Genomic DNA, 24,155 nt, shown 5'->3' on the forward strand with positions numbered 1-24,155 from the left:
CGGCCATACCATGTCCATCTCTTCCTGGATTTTGGGCTGGATCTTTGTTTTCCCAAGAGGATTTTCTAACCCCACCTCCTCTTCAGACAGCGCAGCTTTCCAACATTACTATTTCCTCTTTCCTTCCTGATCCATCAATTCAATCATGAGGCAAGTATGTGGCCATAAGTTCAGCACTCTCATAATTTAGTAAGATGCTGCTGCACACACTTAACTGACACTAAAAGAGCTCCCACATACCTCTCAACTAGAACCCCTGGACCAATCTGTAAAAACTTTTGAGAGGACCCCCACCTCTCTCACAGTTGATGAGTAGCTACCTCACTAGTGGAATCCATCTACCCCTCAAATCTCAATGGCTTAAATAAACCAAGATCCACTTCAGCCCATGCCATGGTCCACCTGGCTGCAGGTGGCAGAATATACTTTTCCCCTATGTCTTTTAATTTAGCGTTTGTTGCCCATTCGCTTACCGGGGCCATACAAAACCTTTCAGGCCTATCCTACCCTGCAGTTTCCCAACAATCCTGCAAAAAAACATTTACAAAAACATAACTCCAGTCTGCCCTCTCAGTACATCCCAGTATCCCAGACCTGGCATCAGACGGCTTAACCCCAGCGGTTCGGCCCCCATTTCTACCCGCAATGGTATCCAACCACTTCATACGTGTGTTGGTTGCCAATCTTTATACCAAAGCAGCATAATCATTTATTGATCTGATCATGCAGTGATCTATCCATAAAGGATGTTACAGAATAGAGCCGCTGACTCTGGGAAAACGGATATGACGTTTGTCGAGGACACGGAAATGACGTCAGTGGTTGTTGATCCGAGGGTTTACTGGGAAATGTTTGGTTGGACGCCATATTGCTATCATCTCAGCTTAAGAGCCGCACCAGAGTCTGTCGGAAACAAACACACGGCGTCGGGAAGTAATTAAGCTATTAAATGGGTAAGACGATGGCGGTGTTGACGATGTTGACTCGTCTTGAGACCCCTCCTAAGGGAGAATCTTTTCCGCGGGGGTCCTCATCTCACGACGGAACGGCTGGAATGGGATGCTCCAAATGAGCGTTATTGGAGAGAGAGAGGGCGGGACTTTCCTTTAAATGTGGTTAGCGGCGTTATAAAGGGCGCGGCTTCTGATAGAGGGATGGCCGTTTCCGTTATGTTTGAAAAATATTGCTTCGTCAAAGTTTTTGTAAAACCTCTAAATGTATTGTTTTTGTCATGTTCATGGTACTCTCCCTCCGGGATCTTCGTACACAACTCATAGGTCGTAAGAGACCGGAAATGTCATAACAGTCGACCGGGATAACATTACACCTCAGGATCCTCTCTCAGCCTAGACCTTTAAGCTAACTGGTAGAGAGCTGTGTTATGCTAACGTTAACGTTGGATGAAAACTACCCAGGTATCTAACATTTATCGCTATAAAAGAATGTCATCCTAACCATCGCATACATCGCCATGACGTTGATTACCGTTTCATTAAAATACCTTGTCCATTAGATCGCATCTTCTAGTGTGCTGTCGTTAGCACAATGCTAGCTAGGCCCATCTATTTGAATAACGAGCTAGCAATTGTTGATAATATACGGTTCTAATGGCGTGCAGTTAGGTTAGGGGCATTGTTGTGTTTTTTACTGTGTCTAAAGCAGAAACGAGGTTTCTGCTGAACACGTTCGATCAAGGCCTGAATTTTAAAATTAAATAGGTTTTGGAAGGTACCTGAACGTAACACAGGCTCAGAAGGGCGTGTTCTCCCCGACCCCAACTCACCACCATAGTCCGCACAGGATCAAACCCAGATATGTGCGTGTATACATGAATATATATTTACTTTAACCGTGCTGTCTTTTTGATGATTCAGACACAATGGCCAGCCCAGGGAAGGACACCGACAGAATGAAGAGCTATAAGAACAAAGCACTGAATCCTCAGGAGATGCGTCGCAGAAGGGAGGAGGAAGGAATCCAGCTGCGTAAACAGAAGAGGGAGGAACAGGTGAAACACCTTAATGGAAAAAACTGTCCCTGGTCCAAGTGGATGTACATGATCATGACGTTCCATCCCTTTCTTACACATGAAGGTTGTAGGTTGACTCATATCATGTCCTTACTTGTTCCACAGTTGTTCAAGAGGAGAAATGTATGCGTTCCTTCCGGTGATGAATCCATGCTTGAATGCCCAATCCAGGATCCAGATGTCAGCTCCACTGTACCTGTTTCAGGAGTATGTCTTATTTTTCATATGATAAAGTACTGTGTATGCTTTTTAGAACTGAATCAAGAATTAATGGTCATATAAACCCAGGGCAGAAAACATCCTTAGCGTTTACATAATTAAGTTGTATCTTCCTCTATGGGGAAGTGGCATAAATAATTGTAGCTTGAGTGACAATCACCATGTCAATGCAAATGGATATTGACCAGCTTCCTATGGTTCTTGTACTACTATTACTTCTTGTTTGCTATGCCTATTGGTTGTCCAACATTCCAGCTCTTGGGCCACGCAGTCAGCTTGTAATGTAGTAATTTCCAGCTAAAAGCGCATACAGGTTAAAACCGCCTCCGCGAACAGTCTGCAATTTTGTCCTTTCATGAGAATACAAATAATGTTATTGCAGGAACTGTTGTGTCACTTCTAATTAAAGCACATAGTATTGGATTGACAAAACGTTTCTTTATATTGTTATAGTTATATATTTAGTAATTTTATCAGATTTTAATTAGTGCTGGTTTTGTTTTTTTCATTGTGCTGGTCTTACAACATGTATCTGCTTGGTTTGGCTAATTGTGCATGGCTTGTGTTACTCCAGGAAGGGGTCATAACTCCAGATATGATCCAGATGATCTTCTCAGACGACCCAGACCAGCAACTTATTGCCACACAGAAATTCAGGAAATTACTCTCTAAAGGTTTGTTTACCATGTCATTATGGTGCGAATGGGGCAGATTTCAAAGCAAGAGCGAGAATTGTGAAATAAAGTACAGCAGAATAAGCTCTTTAATCAGCCTAATGCTAGACAGACTTGAAGACTGGCCCTGGACCATTTTTATTTTTTCACATTGTTTGCTGTGATCCAAGTTAATCCATGTTCCCAGGCTGAAACAATGTTCTTTTCCTCGTAAAATAAATGTCTGGTTTTTAACATGTTGAAATTGTGACACCCCTCTCTTTCTCGCAGAACCCAACCCGCCAATAGATGAGGTCATATCAACTCCTGGGGTTGTGAACTGCTTTGTAGAGTTCCTTAAAAGGAACGAAAATTGCACGCTTCAGGTAAAGGGCCTCAGACAACAACACTATTATTCCATTGAGTGATTAAGATGACGAGTTACCAATGGGATGAAGTTTAGGAATGCCTCCTGAACAGCATGTACCGAACATCAAGTACTGTGTGATCCTCCTATTTGTCAGTGTCCTGTGGGGTTGCAGTACAAGTCATACTGTGTGTGCTCGTGTGTTCCCGGATATTAGTTTGAGGCAGCATGGGCACTGACCAACATCGCCTCCGGTACCTTCCTGCACACCAAGGTGGTCATTGAGACGGGCGCCGTGCCCATCTTTATAGAACTGCTCAACTCCGACTACGAGGACGTTCAGGAGCAGGTGAGGCACGCCTAATGAGCAGGATCTTGAATCATGAAAAATATGTGAATTTAATGCATTCACTTCCTTCCACAAGGCTAAGTGTTAAGAAATAGTCATTTGCCGTGTGCAGTTTGATATTCTGTGCGTGGAGTCTACAGAGAGTGATGGTGGTTTCTTTGTTTCAGGCTGTGTGGGCGCTGGGCAACATTGCTGGAGACAATGCGGAGTGTAGAGACTATGTGCTCAACTGTGGTATCCTACCCTCCCTTAAACAGTGAGTTTGTGTGTGCGTGTGTTTCACCAATGTGTTGATGCTTGCTACATGGTGAGATTGGGCACGGTGCAGATATTGAAGTCGTCTTCTTCCCATTTCAAGGCTACTTGCTAAATCCAATCGTCTCACCACCACCCGGAACGCAGTGTGGGCCCTTTCTAACCTCTGCCGCGGAAAAAACCCACCACCAGAATTTGCAAAGGTCAGTCCAGTTGCCCTTATGTTTTTTGTCCAAGGGTTCCGACATTGCTTGAGATTATTTTGTAACCGGCAAGAATTTAATGGCTGCCTCATGGTAGTCCATAGTCAAAACTCATTAATACTCATTTCTTAATTATTCAATGTCAAAACAGCTCACTAGATTGCAAGGATTATGCGTCTCTCCCAAAGTGCTCTCGCTATCATTAAGCCAATCCTTTAAGATTATATCCCACATGCATTCCCGAGTCCTCCCCTGTTGAGCTGCCCCTGACTTCCAGCTTTACCTGGACGCTGACTGATTCCCGTCTCCCCACCGTGTCCTGTCTCAGGTGTCCCCCTGCCTCAGCGTGTTGTCCAGACTGCTGTTCAGCAGCGACCCGGACGTGTTGGCGGACGCCTGCTGGGCACTGTCCTACCTGTCGGACGGACCCAACGATAAGATCCAGACGGTCATCGACTCGGGGGTGTGTCGCCGGCTGGTTGAGCTGCTCATGTAAGGAGACCCTGCGTGTGCAGCTCAGCTGCCCCCTCTCCTGAGGGATAGGCGTGGAGCGGTGGACTAAACTGCATGTCTTCCTTGTTGTGTCGTTGCAGGCACAGCGACTACAAGGTGGTCTCGCCTGCCCTGCGCGCCGTCGGCAACATCGTGACAGGAGACGACATTCAGACCCAGGTAGAGTTTTTTTTTTCCATATGTTTGGTGACCAACGAGCCTCCGTGGAGGCGTGCACCTGCTGTGTTCTCTCGGGTGGAAGCTCATGACGCGGGTCTCGTTTCAGGTGATTCTGAACTGCTCGGCACTGCCCTGCTTGCTGCACCTCCTGAGCAGCCCCAAAGAGTCCATAAAGAAGGAAGCATGCTGGACAGTGTCCAACATCACAGCAGGAAACCGAGCACAGATCCAGGTACTGCATCGTGGTTTTGGGCACAAAAACGAGCAGCTGTGTCTCCCTTTTTAAATATGTTGGCTCTATCTGGTAACAACTTGTGTTTCCTCCTCAGACTGTGATCGATGCCAACATCTTTCCGGTGCTCATAGAGATCCTTCAGAAGGCTGAGTTCCGCACCAGGAAGGAGGCCGCTTGGGCCATCACCAATGCCACTTCGGGTGGCACTCCTGTCCAAATGAGGTACTCGTGGCTTTTTTTATTCAATACAAACCTCAACCGTGGAGTGAGATGCATACCATCTGAAGCATGGTTTTGGATAAGCCTAGCCTGGTTTTATTGTTGCAACTCTAAATGATCAGCATATTCGAAATGGTCACAGCAATAATATTCGCCTCAGGCCTACGAACAAACGGAGCCTCTGTCCTTGTGTTGCCACAGGTACCTGGTGTCCCTCAACACCATCAAGCCCATGTGCGACCTGTTGACCGTCATGGACTCAAAGATCGTGCAGGTGGCGCTGAACGGCCTGGAGAACATCCTCCGTCTGGGGGAGCAGGAGGCCAAGCAAGGCGGGTCTGGCATCAACCCCTACTGTGCTCTCATCGAGGAGGCCTACGGTACACACACACACACACACACACACACACACACACACACACACACACACACACACACACACACACACACACACACACACACACACACACACACACACACACACACACACACACACACACACACACACACACACACACACAGGCACGATACACACACACACACAGGCACGATACACACACACACTGGCACGATACACACACACACTGGCACGATACACACTGGCACGATACACACACACACTGGCACGATACACACACACACTGGCACGATACACACACACACAGGCATGACACACTGGCTCTGTCCCGCACTCTCATCTGTCCAGAACATTACGTCTGGTTGGCTACAGAACATTAGAGGTAAAGACGGCATGTTTCACTCTGAGCTAGTTGAAGAGATAAATGTTGTTCACGGCTTTTGTGTCATTGGTTGCAGTGTTGCATTTTGGTTCAGCTTGTGTTCAGACAGCCATATTTAGAGATACTAAAGTACGTAAACAAACAGGCATGGGTAAACTACGTCGTAATTGGTCAGGATTCACGTCACTGTATTATGAACCTATTCGCTCTTGCAATATAAAAACCTTGAATGTAGGCTAATGCAGAAACTGGTCAAACTCTTCAGCGGCCATGATGTTTAACTATATTGTTTGCGGATGTTGTACCATTTTGCACAGTATGAGCAGCACACTCAGTTGGAGTGTGGATCAAGACGGAGATCACAATGCCTTGAGCTATGTCATACGATGCTGAGATGCCCAGGAATACGCCAGGATGGATTCTGTAAAATATAATCCGCCAATTTGTTTTAAAAACATGCATGAGACTAGCATGCCAGTCTTACTCAATATAAGTGCAGGTTTCAAATTCAAGTTTCTACTATTGCCACACGGCAAGAATGGGGGATTTAACCTCCAGTACAGGAATTAGCTTTTTGGCAGTACAACCCCTTCCAACAATAATTCAGAACAAGGTCAATAAAAGGTGACGGGTACAACAACGGTGCAAAAACAGGATAATAAAATGCAGAGATCAAGGCAAAGTCTGAACAACATCCACATGGTCCGTATGTTAGTGGTTGAGATTGAGTTAAAAAGGTGTGGGGGTGTAACCTTATTAAGGTGGTCTGTATCTGTAGCTCCGCTGGGGTTTACACAACAGCTGGTTCCAGTTATTGTCGAAGTGTGTGCCAAGAACTTTAAAGGGCCCGGTTATGGTGATAGGTCAGCTAATGATGATTAGGTGATTTCTTATGACTTGTTTTCCCCTCCCTGAAATCAATGATTATTTAATCGAGCAAATCCTTGTTCAGGACCGGATCATTGCCTCTTCGCCAGTTGAAAGTTCTTTCTAGCTCTTGGTGGTAGATTGTTTTGTTGATATTTGACCAGAACCGATCCAACGGCACTAGGGAGGGAATACCTCCTCGGCTCGGCACAAACGCTCCAAAAGACCTAGGTCTTGATGCGTCATGAGGATGCCCATTTTTGTGGGTGTCTGAATACATGTGTCCTGTGTTCACTTTCCAGGCCTGGACAAGATTGAGTTCTTGCAGAGTCATGAGAACCAGGAGATCTACCAGAAGGCCTTCGACTTGATCGAGCACTACTTTGGCGTGGAGGAGGAGGACGCGAGCCTCGCACCACAGGTGGATCAGAGCCAGGGCCAGTTCATCTTCCAACAGCAGGAGGGACCCATGGAAGGCTTCCAGCTCTAACCCGGCCCACCAGGACCCAGTGTGCCACCTTTTTATTTCCTTTCAACTCCCACAACCTTTCCTCCCGGACTTGGAGTCGAAAATGCCTGAGTGCGAGAGAGAGAGGGAGTCAGTGCCCCCTACAAGGGGCCGACCGGAACTGCTGTTCGATACTCTGTCCTCATATCTCCTCGGCACACATTTTTCTGCAGCTAACACTCGCCACAAAAGAGGCAGGAAAGACAGAGGTATACTTTTTCTGTTTTCGTTTTTTTTTTTTGTGAGGAGAAAATTGCGTCGTCTTTTGCATAGAGTCGAAGACGCTATACAGAGTACTAAGGGTTACTAGTTTACCTCCATTAGAGTTTAGCGGCTCTGCTGAGGCCAAATTTACTCCAGGACGGAAGAGTTAAACAAAAATATCCAACTAAATTCAATGTTTATTGTAAGTGTGGTTATATTTACACAATGATAATACTATTCTTTGTTTGATAAAATATGAATTGGTATATCCAAATTACCTTCCTTATCCCTTTTTAAATGTGAAACTACCTCTTCAGTCTACAAAACAAAAACAAAAATGAGGCGCGTCAAACAGGCATTTCTACCTTTTCTGGAGCCTAAGCTGGAGAGCTGTTCATGACATTATACGTTCTACTTTGTCCGTTAAAGCTTCTCTGAGGATGCTGTACTTCCTCAACGGCTTAAAGTGTATTTTGTTTTTATTCCCAATTTTCCCGTCAATGAACTGAGTCGCTAACCACCCAGACAGATACTCCCCTTAATTTATTATGGTTTGTCCTCCCAAGCGAGGCAGAGAGCTGTTGACACCCGGGCTCACTCTGAGCGCTCTAACCCAGACCATAGGCGAGAGGTGATAGCGTGTGTGTAACGATCTCGTAGTGTTATTTTGAAGTTGAGTAGTGTTGAGCTGCTTCCGTTTGAATGCATTTTGTTGAACACAGGACAGGAGCCGGCCAAGTGAGGTGCTGTCCATATCAAACAACGGGATTGTTCATTCAACTTAACAAACAAAAAAACAAATTTACATAAACTTCTATTTTGAAAAAAACTAAAAAATGGTATGCTCATCTCATGGTGAAACTAGTGACATGTATGATACGAACCCTCTTTTTCTGCTTGTGATGGGACGCTATCCTCCGGGATACCTTACAATAGACTTGATGGAATTGGACATGGCTAGTTAGACCGAAATTGCAGGTTTTGTATATTATATATACATTTAAGAAACTGTCTGAAATTATTTAAATATAAGGTTGAGTGTGGAAAGGTGTTTTATGCAGTTCATTTCTGACTGATATGCAGTTGTTGTACTTACTGTCTCCCATAGGTTTCTTTTCTACAGCTGGTCGATTATTATTATTTTTGTTATCATTTAGGACTGTTTGCCTAATTTCTTTTTTAGGAGGACTCTGACATTTAGTTTTAAGTCTAAATGGGAGATACTGATTGGTCCTCATGTGTCTCGCTGGTTTTGTGTTGCTATACCTGAACCAATGTAGAGCTTCTTAAATTGGGCGTGACATATTCTTTAAAAATGTCCATGCATTGTATCAGAGTACACTCAACTTAAACCAGCCCCTGGATGAAAAATTGATATATTTATCGGAAATTGAAAATATCTTCCTAATGCAAAAATAACAAGCACATTCAATCGTGTATAGTTTTCTAATTATCTCTTGTGTGATTGTATTTTTGCTTTGTTTTTGGGTGCAATTTGGTAGAATATTGTATTTGTTTTGGGAATTAAATTTGCTGTGCTCTAGCAGATTGTAATACACAGAACCCTGAAAACCGCAATAGAATTGAACCATTCTACAGGACGATATTACAGTTTGCTGCAGTTGTTCGGCCTATATCTTTAAGAGGCTGGACTGTGGGCCCTTTCTCCCTGGAACTATGGCAGTTGCCGTCCTATGAAATATTGACATGATGGAGTGCAAAAAAGGTAAATAAATTGACCCGTAATAGCAAACCACTAGGCGCTGTTCAATCATTGACACAGCTGTTTGGAAATGGTTCACATTGATTGGCTAGCTGGTTTGACATAAGGGAGTGCAAATGTGCTTCACTATTGCTGAGCAATATGACACATTGTTGTTGTGTCGCTGTATTTTTCTTCTTCCAGCTGAATAAAAATATTCCCATTGTTTCAATATTGGCTACTCGTGGTTCACTGCAAGGACACGAGACATCTGAATTGCATGTTTTGTTACATTTTCTTTAAAAAGAAAAAATGCAGCCGATTGTTATGGTTGAGATCAAAATATTTACCAGAAGGGGATTGCTTTTTTGTTCAATTGAATTGTGTATAATCCTGTTGACCTACGTTTTATGCTTCAGAAAGTGTTGTTGTGCAGCTGTTAAGCCCTGGATAAGACGCCGTTCAACGGGCATTTGGATATAATAATATTTCCGCAGTATCAAAATAAACAAGCTTATTATATGGGCCAAATACACTTAACCCTAATTTATAACCATTAGGGAAAGATTAACTCGTGGGAAATCCCATGGGTCTGACTGAAACCGGTTTGCTCTCTCGGTCAGCATTAAGTGAATAGACTGCCATTGTATATGAGGATTTCCTAAGGCTCTAGGCGGTAATGAAGAATGCGGGATTGTGTAACTGACTGTGTCCATTACCATCCTGTTATTACACACATACTCACCCAGGTATGTCTATATATATATATATATATATATGTGTGTATGTTTACAATATTTCTTTTTTTTGCCTTGAATTAAGATAATTTGATAGTAATTCCCTATACCTGTGCATTATAATCCCTTTATTCATAAGGGTCTGGGGAAGTTTCCCCATTTAAATGATCTTATTTCTCCTGATATTTCTCCCTTGGTTTCTATTCCTAAGGGAGTTTCAATTCTAATGCCTTCCATTTCAATTCCTTGGGAAATTTAGTTTCTGTTGAGTAAAAATAGAACAGTGATGTTAATATATACATTTCTGACGGTAATGATTTATATTAACATACTAGATTATCTCAGACACAAACATATCATCTCTCATCCTCATATTCTCTCTCCTTTCTCTTACTCTTTCGTTCAGTGTTTTTTGGTTTTCATCGTCAGATAACCAGTTTGGCCTCTTCATGAAATGGTACTGATTCAAAGGAAACATGGAAACCAGTGGTGCCTGGGGCGACGAAGCACTCCCTCACCTGGACACAGTTGGACTCAGTGTTTTAAATGTTTCTTTATTTACATCTTATTCACATTTTATACAATTGTCCATTACAAATTATCCTGAGTTATGAATCAAAGTAAAAAAATTAAATTGACGGGATATACTATGGATTTCACTGTTCATCACAATCAGATGGCTGTTGTTCATTCAGTCATAATGAATATGTTTACAATATGCATTGCAATCCACAGCAATGCAGCTATAGATATTACATGTTGTATATGTAGAGCTGCATTACAATGCAACTAAAGATACATGACCATAATATCTAATGGAATATATTATGAGGTGAGGCAGACATTTCCTAAACATGCTCACCGGCAATCCTTTGGTCTGAATGTTGGTCTGACCAAACGTAAAGGTCTGTGGTTGAGTTGAAGATATATACATTTATGTACAACAATATCGCTATTGCTATGCCCTCATATGCTCGTCCGTCTCCTGTGACGCTGTCTCACTGCTACATCAGAGTTGATGCTGACGCTGTTGCTGCTGATGGAGGCCTTCGTAGCCCTGCTGCTTCCCGTTGACTTCCGGAAGAGAGACGGGACGCTTATGATGTACGGCCCCGCAAACCTCTCCCCGGGCAGGGTCGTGTCCGAGACGGACACGGAGTCCAGGTTTCTCCTGGAGTACTCGTAGACGTTCTTCTTGAAGGCCGTGGCCGTGTTCTGGTCCCTCTTGAAGAGAATCACATAGCACTTGGGGAAGAAGTGGCAGCTGAGGACGCCGTAATTGGAGATCAGGATGACCACCATCTCCACGGCCGGCACGTAGATCCCCGAGGTGGTGACGTAGACGGGCACGAAGATCAGCCAGGAGATGAGGTAGAGCAGCATGCTGAACGTGATGAACTTGGCTTCGTTGTACTTCTGAGGCAGCTTGCGGCCTTTGTAGGCACAGGCGAAGCAGACGAGTGCCAGCACCGCGATGTATCCCAGCATGACCCCGAAGAGCACGTAAGAGCCCTCGTGGCACTCGGCCAGCATGGTGGTGGGGTACATGACCACGTGGTAGAACGGGCTCCACAGCACCAGCCAGCAGGTGCACGCGCCTACCTGCAGAGCCACGCAGACGGCAACGATGACGTACGGCCGGTAGAGCTGCCGCAGGGCCCGCTGCAGCCGCGGGTTGACCTGGAACGCCAGCAGGATCTTCAGGGACTTCACCAGGATGCAGGAGACGCACAGCGTGAAGCTGACGCCAAACAGCACCTGACGGGCCTCGCACAGTCGGACGCTGGGCGGTCCCACGAACATGGTGGCGCTGGTGAAGCTGCCCACCAGGGAGAGGAGGATGACCTGGCACAAGGGCCCCCCGCCGGCCCTCACCACGGGGGTGTGGCGCTGGTGCAGGAACAGAGCGGCGATCAGCAGGACCAGCAGGATGCCGACGGCCGACAGCACCAGCAGCACCACAGCGAAGCCGTCCCTCCAGGAGAAGAAGTTGAGGGTTTTGCGGAGGCAGCGCGAGCTGCCCTCCGGACTCCACTCCATGTTGCTGCCGCAGCGCACGCATTTCACTGAATCTGAAAGGGAGGGTGTGCAGGGGGGAAGGGAGGCGGGAACAAGGGCACCAGAGACGGATTCAGGACACAAACTCGGAGCATGACTGGGTGTTGTAGGTGTGAATGCGTGGGTAGGTTTCTCACCTGTGTCGTTAGAAAAGTAGTTCTCTGTGCAGTTGATGCACTCGTAACAACAGGTGTGTTGACCCAATGCTACTTTCTTGGACTGTCCAGGCTGGCACGTATCTGAGCATTTTGACACAATTCTCTGAAAAAGAGAAGTGCAAAATTAAACAAGCTTGTATATATTTATATATATAAATGCCTTATTTTGGGGGAAAAAATCTAAATAAAATCAAATTTGAATTTGTTGTTTGAGTAGAGAACATTGACTTTGTCTTCGGCTTTCAAAGAAAAAATAACTGATTAACATAGTTATGCCCATGTCAGCACTGGATGGATTTTGCTCTCGATGTAAACCAACGCACTTATTATGTTTTGAGTAAACATTACCCTTTATTTTGTAAGTGTTAGCGTGTGTCTGTGACCTTACTTACACTTAGGTCCGTTAGCTGTTTCCTAGCAAGGTGACTGACGTAAACAAAGCTGTGGTTGAGAGTGCTGTACTCAGCCACAATGTCGTGGATGTAGATGCTTCCATTTTCAGTCCTCCACAGAGTGATGTCGTAGTCCAGGTTGATATCTCCTTTTTTGTCAAAGCTGTAGTTCTTGTCCCTGATCGGGAACCACTGGTTTCGCAAAGCTTTTAGGACCTGAAATGATAATAATAATATGAATATATACAATATTTATTTCCTTATTTCATAATACTTATTTCCATAAACAAATTTGTTAAAAAGACAATATGAATGGACACATGCAACGTGTCTAAACCTTTTTCTTTTTTTCCCCGCCTTCTTTAAAGAGCCATATATGGCTTCTGTTAACTAAACACAGTCAAGCCAACTCCACCATTATAGCTGTGAACTGTCTGAAACACCCAAACCTAAAGTTGTCCCTTACCTCCCATGGTCGCACTGTGCCATTTTCTTTACAGTCCCTCAATCGACAGATGGAGGCGACAGCGTGAGTGATTGCACCCACGGCCATTTCAACCCCAAACACTTTATCATAGTCTATGTGCTCCTGGAGGCTCTCCTCAGCGTGAGCTAACGTAATAGCATCCATGGCGCCTTGGCTGGTGTTCAGCTCTGCATAGAACTCATCCAGGAAAGGGTTGGTCACTGGGCTGTGGTGCCCAGTGCTCAGCAGCTTGCTCAGGTAGCGGTTGAAGGACTCCATGTCCCCACGTTTGAAGGTGAAGCCCACCACGTGGCCCACCTCCTCCAGCTTCATGTGTTTGCTCAGAGAGCTGGTGGTGGCCCAGATGTCGCTCGCCAGCCATATCCTCCTCATGGCCTCCAAAGGCTGGCCGTCCTGCAGCGTCTGCCTCCGCAGCTCCTGGGTCAGGTGCATCATGTGGATGGGCTTCACGAACGACACGATCACCTTCACCCTGTGGCTGCTGAGGATGGCCCTGGCCGCGGCGCGGACCGAGAGAAAGAGCTGCGGGTTGGACAGGGACTCGGGGAAGGTCTCTCTGAAGGACACGCAGACGCCCACCTCCGAGGCCTGGGACACAAAGCTGTCCTTGACGGAGCGGCCGTAGTCCCCGTCCGTGGTGAGGATGCCCACCCAGGTCCACTTGTTGTCGCTCAGCAGCTGCACCATGGCGGCCGTCTGGTACTTGTCATTCGGGACGGTCCTCATGAAGCCGGGGAAGCGGGCCTTGTCACTCAGGATGGCCGCAGTCGATGCGTAGCTGATCTAGATAAAATAAAAAGGGATGATGATTTCCTTGCAACCAATGAGCAGTTCATTTGGTTGTCAAATCTGTGTCGTTTCGTTATCGCATAATCTTACCTGAGGTATGGACTTGAGTGTGAGCTGCCTGGCGATGGCGATGGACATCTCTGAGTGCTGCGCCCCAACAACGGCCAGGACGGGCGGGGGTTGAGGAGAGGTGGCGTTGGTTCCCTCGCTGCTGCTGCTGCTGCAATCCCCCTTACCGGTGAAGTCGGCCGTGACCCTGAGGGCCATGCTCACGTCGGAGCAGGAGTCGTAGATGCGGTATCCCAGGGTGACGCCGACCTCCTTCAGGGCCGGCGACCTGTTCATAGTGTTGATGGCGTTGATCATAGCGATGGCCGTCGTGAAGCCGCCCTTGTCGAAGCTGTTGGAAGTCAACAAGAAGGGAAGTGTATGTGGCATCATCGATTGAACAGAGTCAACAGTGTCATCGACGGATCGCTCAGAGTTGCCTAAAGACACAAAATAAGAGAGTTGAGGATTGATTCGCCAATAAAATTCCCGTGGGACAGGTGCCACTATTTTGAGCTATAATACATGACGTGTGATCTCACCTGACACATTTCTGCATTTGGGGTGGAAAGAAGGCGCTGTCTCTCTGCACGTCCTGGTGGATGGGAAACACCCCACCGATGATGAAGTCCCCCGGTCGTGTTGCGCCCACTGGTCTGGTCCCAGCCTCCCTGCTGTGGCCCCTCACCAGCAATGGCAGCACGAGGAGCAGCCCCTTGAGAAGAGGGCCCGTGCAGCTCATTCTATTTACCGCACTCTACTCTGTGCCGGTTTTACGGTCTTGTGTTACACTTGTCTGTCACATCCAGTTTTACTGTCTTTTTTTTTCTTTTTTCTCCCTCCTCTGTTGTTTCTCTCCTTGGCTATCGCTCCTGGTTGAATGAGCTGAGTGCCTCTGGCACAGTGATTCTGTTTCTCACCGTAAGCATCTTCAATAAACACTTCCCTGTTGCCTAGAAGCCCCCCCCCCCCTACCCCCATGCCCTAGTTACCTGTAGTAGGAGGCCTTCCCACTTTCCATGGAACTAGAAACGTTGACTAGTTTTGGTTAAAAAAACTAAACAACAAAGAATGGGTTTCTGTGTCAGCCTTTCTCTGATGGGGGATGAGGGCATGATGACACATCTAGTATCTATAAACATCAATATGATACTGTTTAAACCTGCTTCACAGGTTTGATGCCCAGGAATCAGATGTAGACATCACTGACATCCCCATGTTTCTCTGTACAGTCTACACATTTATGATTATTTTGACTTGGCATAGCGAAAACAGATGTTTGGCAGACACACGCTTAGACACAGATATCACAGATTCTTTCAATTTATTTCATATTTCCCCTGCAAGTACACCTTTTATACATAATTTCTTGTGTCTCATGTATTGGTGTTTTTGTGTAACAGCTGTTCATTTCTTCATTGCCCCAGTTGCTGTTTCTATACTGGTATGTTTCCACTGTATGCCATGTCATTATTGACTGTGAATTTATTGATATTATTCATACTATTTGGGATAGCTGAGGTGCCCCCCCTTCATCAGACAATTAACATTTTATATAAATCTATTTGGGATCATACATGTTGAATCTTATAATGATATATATGATATATATTTGCCGTATACTTTGACACATCATCATCACCATCATGTACAAATTTATGAATGAAAACTACAAACGAAAAAAGTGAATGGCTCTTCCACTATGCGTCACTGTTGGAGCGTTATCCAGTGTGGAATATCCTTTAAAGTGCCACTAGGGGGAGTGGCAGGAGCAGGAATGTCTCTTTCCTGGGAACCGAGGAACTCGGAAATTTACAAGTAGCCTACCCCATAGCGAGACACTGAAATCCTTCCCATCCCATCACCTTTGCAATGGCTTGTATCTTTTGTAATTTCAGGACTTATTAAGATGTTTATCATTCTAGATGACTGATTCACACTGCATTAAAGACAGGGTGGGTAACGTAAATCATTTTGTCTAGACATAAAATGACAGGAGTGTGCTGTGCCAATCTGCAATGTGGTGCGTGTGTGTGTGAGGAAGAGGTTGAATTTCCCCCAAGGGATGAATAAAGTAGGCCTACCTATCTCTCTATCGATTGATCTAAGAGAGTAATGTTGTGGGAGATAAGGTTAAAAGCCGGCAGGTATTGAAAACAGCATGCCTCCTCCTTCCCCCCCAGCCCACCATACCGCACCCTCCCGCCATCTGTGGCTGCTCGATCCTCACTCTCACTTGAGGGTTGCAGGCTGCAGCCACTCAGCAAAAACAAGGAAACGCTAAACACTGAATTGAATTATTTGTTTTGTGAAACTTATGGACATAATCAAGCATGGGTTGTCATGACATCGCCTCGCACATTGCTCCCGCCCCACATCCTTGGCAAGCATGTGTGAAAAACGGGGCCCCCAGACACTGTCAACTCAGCGTGTAACGCCTAAAGCCTTGTTGACAAAGGAAATACCAACACAATTAGCATCCATTGAGTGTTATGGATGAGAGTGACTGATAGCAGGATCCGCTGCAGCGGGTTGTGATGCAGGTGAGCGGACACAGGGGCCCTAACTTGAACCAGCTGTAGCCTACTTGGCAGGCAGATTGCTCTCTGCTGTCTGCTGTCTGCTCTCTGCTCGTGTTCTTATATTGGCGACAGATTTGCGCAATTTGTCGTTGCGGCCCCTAAAATGTGCATGATTCTCGGATGACTTGTTCCACACACACCCAAACGCTGACGGAAAAAAAACAGTTCACTCAGAGGTGGGAACCACTCCCAATGGTCTCCCTTTGGAAGCATATTGAGTCATCCAGTAGCGTTAGGAAGAGGTCCTGATGATAGTGTGTGTGTTTTTAACTGTAACCTTATTTGCCTGCCTCATAGTACCTTGAATCATTACACCAGATAGAGCTTCAGATCATCATCCATAAGAATGTGTGTGTGTGTGTGTTTGTGTGTGTGTGTGTGTGTGTGTGTGTGTGTGTGTGTGTGTGTGTGTGTGTGTGTGTGTGTGTGTGTGTGTGTGTGTGTGTGTGTGTGTGTGTGTGTGTGACGGTAGAGCTACTGAAAATCTAAAGAAAATCCATGAGCCTACCAACAATCTGTACTATTGTGATCCTCATCTTCCTCTTCCTTATCTCTGTAGCGATTTATGTACACCATCTTCTTCTCCTTTGCCTATATCACTGGTAACATAGTGATGCATCTGAGTATGTTAACCATATCATTTTGAAAATCATAAAAACACTTTCTAGCAATTATTGATAAACCCTTTGGAACCCCAACACATTGGCCGATGTGACGCCATTTCACAGCTGCTCTCGCTGGGGTGGGGTTTTCACGCAACTGTTGTTTGGAGAAATAAACCAAGCCAAGAGCTACACAAAGCTTTCACGGCAACCAACCCTCTCTTTATTAATATTTGGACATTAGTAAATAGTTAATTTATTGCTGTGATGTCATATGAGCCAGTGTCTCACTGTGATAATACTGTTACATTGGGAAAATGTACAGTTTTTTACCTAGACACCTGGGCCCCTAAACCAAGGTTAATAAGCAGAGAAAATACCCAAGCTTTGCTCAGATCTGCTTCCAGATCACGGGCACTGGGAACCCTTTTGGACGTCCGGCTACAAATTTGACAAACAAAGACGCAAACAAAACAGACACACAAGCACGCACGCACATAAAGACGGCCAACTAGATCCTTCCTCGGAAATGTATCTTAACGGCTGTACGACCACACGTGGAAGTTGAGCTGTGAAACAATACAGCCATGGGAAAGAGCCAGCGGCGACCACAGTGGAGAGCAGGAGGTCTGAATCAAATCAGCGGAGGCCCTGTTAGGCTTTCCCCACAGATAACGTGAGACAGAGCAAGAGAGAGAGAGAGCGAGAGCGAGAGAGAGAGAGAGAGAGAGAGAGAGAGAGAGAGAGAGAGAGAGAGAGAGAGAGAGAGAGAGGGAGAGGGAGAGGGAGAGGGAGAGGGAGAGAGAGAGAGAGAGAGAGAGAGAGAACGAGAGAGAGAGAGAGAGAGAGAGCGAGAGAGAGAGAGAGGGACGGACAGACGCTCAACGTTTCCAGTGAACACAGCCCAAGGGGGGAGAGCTTCTCTGGAGCTTTTTTATTGCTCTTTACAATTGAATCATAAAAAGGTCATGGTCTTTGATGCTGCCTCATTATTTTCACGCTGTCCCCTGAGCTGGCTGGGTTACGGCATGAACTGTCGATCTGCTTCCACTCATCCTCCCCACACTCACCTGCTGTACAGATGTCTCTCATACCCATTAGTTAAACACAGAAGGGGTGAAGGGCAGATAGGGCGAACACAAGAGAGCCCGGAGAGCGAGGTGGTCCGGGTGGGTCGAGCCGAAAAACGCTCAGGTATAGAGAGAAAGGCCAGACGATGCTGACGACACAGATGTAGACTGGCCGATGTCTAGCTCTTGACCGTCTGCAGTCCCCCAACACACAACACCCTGTCGTCTCGCCTCCCAATTCGCCTGGAGACAGGTTGCCGTGACGCATGACGCACGATATATAAATATACACATCAGTAATAGCCTTGCCTTCATCGTAATTACTTCTCACTTGCATTGCATCCCTAGAGCTGTGAGCCTAAGAGGATGTCCGTCCCCAACCCCAGCAGCAGCAGCAGCAGCAGGGACAATGACACCCTCCACCCACCAACTAGGAAGAATCGAGTCCCATGGCAGGAGAGGGAGCAGAGGTGAGAGGGTCCGTCAGGGGGGGGGGCTAGGATGGCACAGCTGTGGCACAGGGGGACCAGGGTGAGAGCGCGAGGGGACACAGCTGGGAGGGAGAGGGAAATGAATCACCAGGAGTTTTAATGCAGCTCCTTTACAAGGAAAAGCAACAGGGAGAGAGGGGTGACGCTTAAACAACAGCAGGTCAGATGAAACCCGCTGTATTTTGCAATGTTTCTTTAGCTTGATTCCCATCTGGCTCTCGGACCGTTTGACAGGGGGAGTGGGGATGATCAACGTGTGTGTCAATGTGTATGTGCATGGTGTGCTTGCTGTTCTCCCTGAGGAATAAGAATCTGCAATTCATAGTGATAACAATAGAGGGGATTGTGGAATGGATTGATGACTAACCTTTTTCCAAAGAAATGCGTAAACTGTGTTTTTTGTATTATTTATTTATTTTGTGTGTGTGTGTGCGGGCAAGTGCATTAGTGCATGTGTTTGTGATTATTTGCGTCAGTTCTAATGAATTAAGGTGCATCATCAGTTACCTTGGGCGAGATGTGCCATGGGCAGGAGTTGTGGCTTTAAACAGGAATATTGCGTTGCAATCATGTCTAAAAGTGTCGTATTACACTGGAATACACATTTAAAGGCCACTCGCGGGTGTTAAGTATGGTGTGTGTTAATGTGTCTGTTTATGCGTCTGTGTGTGTGTCTGTGTCTGTGTTTGCGTGTGTGTGTGTGTGTGTGTGTGTGTGTGTGTGTGTGTGTGTGTGTGTGTGTGTGTGTGTGTGTGTGTGTGTGTGTGTGTGTGTGTGAATCATGTGAAAGCATGCATAGTTGTGTGCCTTTGTTTGTTCTTATACACATACAGTATGTTTTTTACTAATGCTCTTTTACAACCAAAATATAAGTACATGTAACTAATACGTGCGCTCACATTTGTGATCATAAAAAGCATGTGTTGCATGTGTGAGGCCAAGACGCGGAGGGGGGTAAACAGAGTGCGGAGGTGTTCTGGTCTGTATCAAGAACAGCTATCTGTCATTGGTTAATTGTTGCAAAATAACTGTTTCACAACAGCACTTGGGGACTCTACCCTGGCGTGAGGCCGGGGCTGCACAAAACAATGTCATGAAATGAAACTGATAGAACTTACATAAAGGATTGTACAACGTTCCGCCGTTACTTAACATTGGGTCTGTGGGTGCATGTGGGCTGATGTTAAATACCTACAATATCGTCTGCATACGATGTTTTCCTTTCATTACGTTTGGCTGCAGTCCACCTCGAAACAAATGTGGGATTTCCTTCCCAACTTTTCCAAATGGTTCTTGTTACTCTTCTGCCCATGTAATTCTTGAAAGCCGTGACAGACTTTGTGAGAACTGATGCAACCTGCTCACTTTGTCTAACAAAAAAAAAGGACTGGCCTTGTGGTCCACGTGTTTTACATTGGACACAACTTACACTGTTTGAACATCTTTTCCATTAGTTATCTGAACCAAAACAACAACAGCGTTCCATGAGGATTTTTTGTCGTCAGTTTCAGGTGCGTCTCCTCAGAAGATAATGACAGAAGCCGGGAGAAGGAAGACTTTAACAATTCCCACTTTTTCCCAGGCATTGCATGTGTGGTTGTGGTCGGTGGATCACTCAAATTTGTCTTCATTAGGACAACGTAAATTGAAACTGTGTGGGTGTGGGGTAAACAAAAGCGAAAGTCATCCCCTGATGTTGCTAATAATGTTATTGTTCATTCACCACACACAGGAATGGTTTTACTTCGCCAACTTGTCTGGCATACCAATACCACCGATTGCTTCAGCAACGCACCAGACATTCACAGAATATCTTTTTAACCACAATTGGTAGTAAACACACATATCCTCTGCTTAAACAGTTTGACCGAATTTTGTTTTTAAGGATGAGGCCTGTGTCTCAGGTCAGCCAAACACATGACTGACTCGCTTGAACCAACTGTTCTGAAACATCCAACAAACTGTTTTGTTCTCTTTGTTATTGTTCTGGGCAGCTGAAGCGGGTCGTTCTACACCCAATTTCTCAATAGTCAGAGAAGTGATCAGTGTGTTGACTGAACGGCTTCCAAGCAGTCCCTTGGGGGCGGAGCTTCAGACGCTTGCACACCACTTTTATGGGTTGGTCAATGTATTTGTCCAGAGACATTCACATTGAGCTACACGGATAGGCCTTTGTATATCATACAAGTTAATGAAGAAATGCAGCTTCGTCGCTGTAGCAAGTTGGCTGACACACTCCACCTAGTGGACTTCTATTGGGCTCCTCCAGAGGCAGGGTGCTGGTGTTGTGATCCAGTTGATTGTAAAGTTTGTAGATAAGGAAGCATGGGCTGGTGCTCCATGTTGCCATGCAGGCGATCTCTCTGAGTGTGTGTGTGTGTGTGTGTGTGTGTGTGTGTGTGTGTGTGTGTGTGTGTGTGTGTGTGTGTGTGTGTGTGTGTGTGTGTGTGTGTGTGTGTGTGTGTGTGCAGTGATGGCTGGTTTAACCTGTGGTCACTGATTGCTCAATGCCCAATCAGTGGGGTCGGCTTAGCTCAGGAGGTAGAGCAGTTGTCTTGCAACCGTAAGGTTGCTAGTTCGATCCCCAGCTCCTCCTAGCTGAGTGTTGATGTGTCCCTGAGGAAGACACTTAACCCTAACTGCTCCTGACGAGCTGGCTGTCGCCTTGCATGGTTGACTATTAACTGATGTAAGTCGCTTTGGATAAAAGCGTCTGCTAAATGCCCTAAATGTAAATGTGCAACAGGTGTGCAGCCTCACCCAGTCCCAGAGTCCAATCCGACTCGGGCCAGGTGAGGCTGCTTAAACCAGCCCCCATCCACACACACTCCCACAGTCACAATCGATGGGCAGTTGAAACCGCTCATCAAATCGGCCAGCATAATCAGCACAACACATCATCACAACAAAACACATGCGACTTATACATACCGCAATACACCATAACGTAACATAACAAAACATTCTACCGAACATAACACAGCATAGCAAACCCTAACGTTACATAAAACATCACACCACAACCTATTACAACATAAAACTACATAACACCACAGAACAACATTTATAAATATATAGAGTAAAATAACATAATAAAACATAATATACCGGGCATCATGTACCTATTGATGTTTTGTTGACATTTATGAAAACCTGTCAGTTTATAATCATGCATAAATGTATGTTACCTGGAGGAGTGTGGATCAAAATAAAGGAAAGGGACTAAGAAAATAGGTGCAGTAGCATGCATGTCCAAGCATGCCTGGGGAACAAAAGAGGTCTGGTTGGGCCCAGCCTGGAGCCACAGCGTTCACGGGGCCACATTCAGCCCCATCCCTGTTGATACAAAGGGAAGCTTAAAATGCTACTTGGTGAGATAGCCGAGGCCAAAGGTGCTTCATGGGGAGGTTTAAGGATCCTCAGAGATTTAGAAGAAAAAACAACATATATTTCTGTAGTTCATCCTCATCCCCCCCCCAGCGTCTGTCTCCAGACGGCCCAGAGTCTGCCCCATGCAGAGCCCCCTCCTACCACTTCCACCACAGCCGCACTACACTTTGTAATGTTTGGAGCCAACAGGGCTTCCAGGCATTCCAGTTTTTTTCTTTCCTTGGAATGATGGAGATGGATATTACTTGATATCTCCACAGATTTTCCCTGAGCCCTTTCATACTGGCGAGCTTGTTGAACTTTTGAATGAACAACTGAATCCTATTATATCACTTGCACGCTATTGCACAATACAAGCCTTTCGGAGACAAGGCACCAAACAAAAAGGAAAACACGAGAAAGATAGAAATTGCCTTCTGACCTCAGTCTTACGTTTTTTGGTCTAAATCTGTGTTCAGCTTCTGGCCAAAGCATAATAGAGCGTGGGCTTGAAGATAGATCTGTTCTGTGACTGTTTGCAGGTATCTACTGGGTGAGTGGTAGAGGATGAGCAATACAAGCCACCAATATAATACTGTCTACATGTACAGCATGACAAACATTTCCATAATCCTATTGCTGTTCCTGCTTGCATGCTTTTGCCTCAGCCTGTGTCTGTGCTGATGTAGAGAGGTCACAGTTTAAGGAGGAGAGAGGCAGATGATGGTGCACAGAGAGATGGACAAAGAGGGGGGTGGAGATTTACAACATGCTTCAAAAGGCTTCAGTCTAAACTGTCTCCGGCCCTGCCAAGACACAGCTGTAATTCCCGTAACCTTCTCCTGGGATTCTGTCAATCACAGTGAGTGTTGTTTGCTCAAACCAATCAATAAGCACTCATAGTGGTGTATGTTCTGCAAGCAATCAAGTACACTAATTAGAGCCAGTCAATTTTATTTGGAGCTATTTGTTTGCAGCCAAATCACACAAAGCAAACATCTGTAAAAGGATTGTTGGAAAGATTGAAACTATCCTGATGCCGAGAAATGAAATGCCTGCCTGTTTCAAAAAGTATTCTGTCAATCCGAAACGTTCTTACGACCTAAGCTGGCGACCACAGCGTTGGTGTTGCCTCTCTCTGCAATAAGGCGAAGGGGCTTAACAAAGTGGGCTGATTGCAGAGACCAAACACACTTAAGGCACGGACAAGGGCCGTGCGATCCTATCATTACGTTCATAAGTGCATCCCTCCACCGCAGGATGGCTGCCTTCCATTGTGCGATAGCCGGCGGTTTCTGAGGAGTACGGGTCCCATGCATGTCTGCCTGAAGACTTGCATGCTGAGGAATCTGGTGCCCCCGGCGACACGTGAGACCGGGGGCCTTTGGTGCCTTAAGGAGATAATGGTTGCGTAACAGGAGACCCAGCGCTCGGTCCGGAGCTCAGCAAGAGCAGCCCCTTATCCCGCTTCAAAGGACAGCTGTGGCAGAGTGCATGGATAAGATATGGCGGAGATGCTCATCAGATACGCGGAGCGTTTGTTGTCGAGGTGCGTCCCCGTGAGTGTAGGCAGCGCTTGGCGGACACTCTTATCTTGTCTTCTCCAGATAGACGGTACAATCGTTTGACCCATGCCGATGCAACTTGTGCTGTGGGGGCTTGTCGGTGGCAGGGATGGAGAAACCGATAGGGAAACAGGATGGTGGTGGTATAGGCGGGGGGAGAAAGGGAGGGAGGATTTCATCATGTTCTTTGGATGGATTCTGCACTCAATAAAAAAAATGCTTTTGGCACAAATCCGGCGTTCTGTGGTTCCTCCCTCTCTTCTTTTTTTCGTGCATTCCTTTTCTTCCTTTAATCCTTCCTTCCTTCCTTTCCTCCTTCCTTCCTTTGTGTATTTATTCCTTGTTTCCTGTTTCTTTGGGCTCATATCAGGAGTAATATTTGAATATTTACCTTTCAACAGCTTTTCAACTTACCAAGAGTAGTTTTTAGCAGTCAATAAAAGTCTACAATTGAACCACATTATAAATGTTTCAGTTTCCACCTTTCAGTTGTTCTTTGGTCGGTAGTTGGGTTGCTTTTTGATGCATTCCAGTAAGAAATCCGCTTGGGAGGGCTATCAGGCACAGCAGCGCTCACAAGTCAGA

General features: G+C 45.9%; 2 protein-coding genes across 2 annotated transcripts; one reads left to right on the top strand and one right to left on the bottom strand.

Annotated features, from left to right (window-relative positions):
- Window positions 1-772: 772 nt before the first annotated feature.
- kpna5 (karyopherin alpha 5 (importin alpha 6)) lies at window positions 773-9,963 on the top strand. Its single transcript, XM_056602160.1, has 14 exons — window positions 773-953; window positions 1,875-2,008; window positions 2,135-2,236; window positions 2,823-2,922; window positions 3,193-3,287; window positions 3,486-3,617; window positions 3,785-3,873; window positions 3,976-4,075; window positions 4,404-4,567; window positions 4,669-4,747; window positions 4,854-4,979; window positions 5,077-5,204; window positions 5,403-5,581; window positions 7,111-9,963. Exons 1-14 carry the CDS (start codon window positions 950-952, stop codon window positions 7,296-7,298), a joined length of 1,620 nt encoding a protein of 539 aa, XP_056458135.1. The 5' UTR covers window positions 773-949; the 3' UTR covers window positions 7,299-9,963.
- Window positions 9,964-10,551: 588 nt separating this feature from the next.
- gprc6a (G protein-coupled receptor, class C, group 6, member A) lies at window positions 10,552-14,718 on the bottom strand. The gene is made up of 6 exons (XM_056602159.1): window positions 14,434-14,718; window positions 13,934-14,243; window positions 13,034-13,837; window positions 12,568-12,783; window positions 12,155-12,278; window positions 10,552-12,031 (listed from the first exon to the last, which is right to left on the bottom strand). The coding sequence occupies exons 1-6, from the start codon at window positions 14,631-14,633 to the stop codon at window positions 10,926-10,928; spliced, it is 2,760 nt and encodes a 919-aa protein (XP_056458134.1). The 5' UTR covers window positions 14,634-14,718; the 3' UTR covers window positions 10,552-10,925.
- Between the last annotated feature and the right edge of the window lie 9,437 nt (window positions 14,719-24,155).

Source organism: Gadus chalcogrammus, chromosome 11, assembly GCF_026213295.1.
Source record: "Gadus chalcogrammus isolate NIFS_2021 chromosome 11, NIFS_Gcha_1.0, whole genome shotgun sequence".
In the NCBI taxonomy this organism is placed as follows: Eukaryota; Metazoa; Chordata; class Actinopteri; order Gadiformes; family Gadidae; genus Gadus; species Gadus chalcogrammus.

Coding starts and splice junctions, on each gene's coding strand:
- kpna5 (XM_056602160.1), top strand. Junction 3,618..3,784: donor ACGAGGACGTTCAGGAGCAG/GTGAGGCACGCC, acceptor TCTTTGTTTCAG/GCTGTGTGGGCGCTGGGCAA. Junction 5,205..5,402: donor GGCACTCCTGTCCAAATGAG/GTACTCGTGGCT, acceptor GTGTTGCCACAG/GTACCTGGTGTCCCTCAACA.
- gprc6a (XM_056602159.1), bottom strand. CDS start 14,633: ATGAGCTGCACGGGCCCTCTTCTCAAGGGGCTGCTCCTCGTGCTGCCA. Junction 12,279..12,567: donor AACAGCTAACGGACCTAAGT/GTAAGTAAGGTC, acceptor TCTCTTTTTCAG/AGAATTGTGTCAAAATGCTC. Junction 12,032..12,154: donor CTACTTTTCTAACGACACAG/GTGAGAAACCTA, acceptor CCTCCCTTTCAG/ATTCAGTGAAATGCGTGCGC.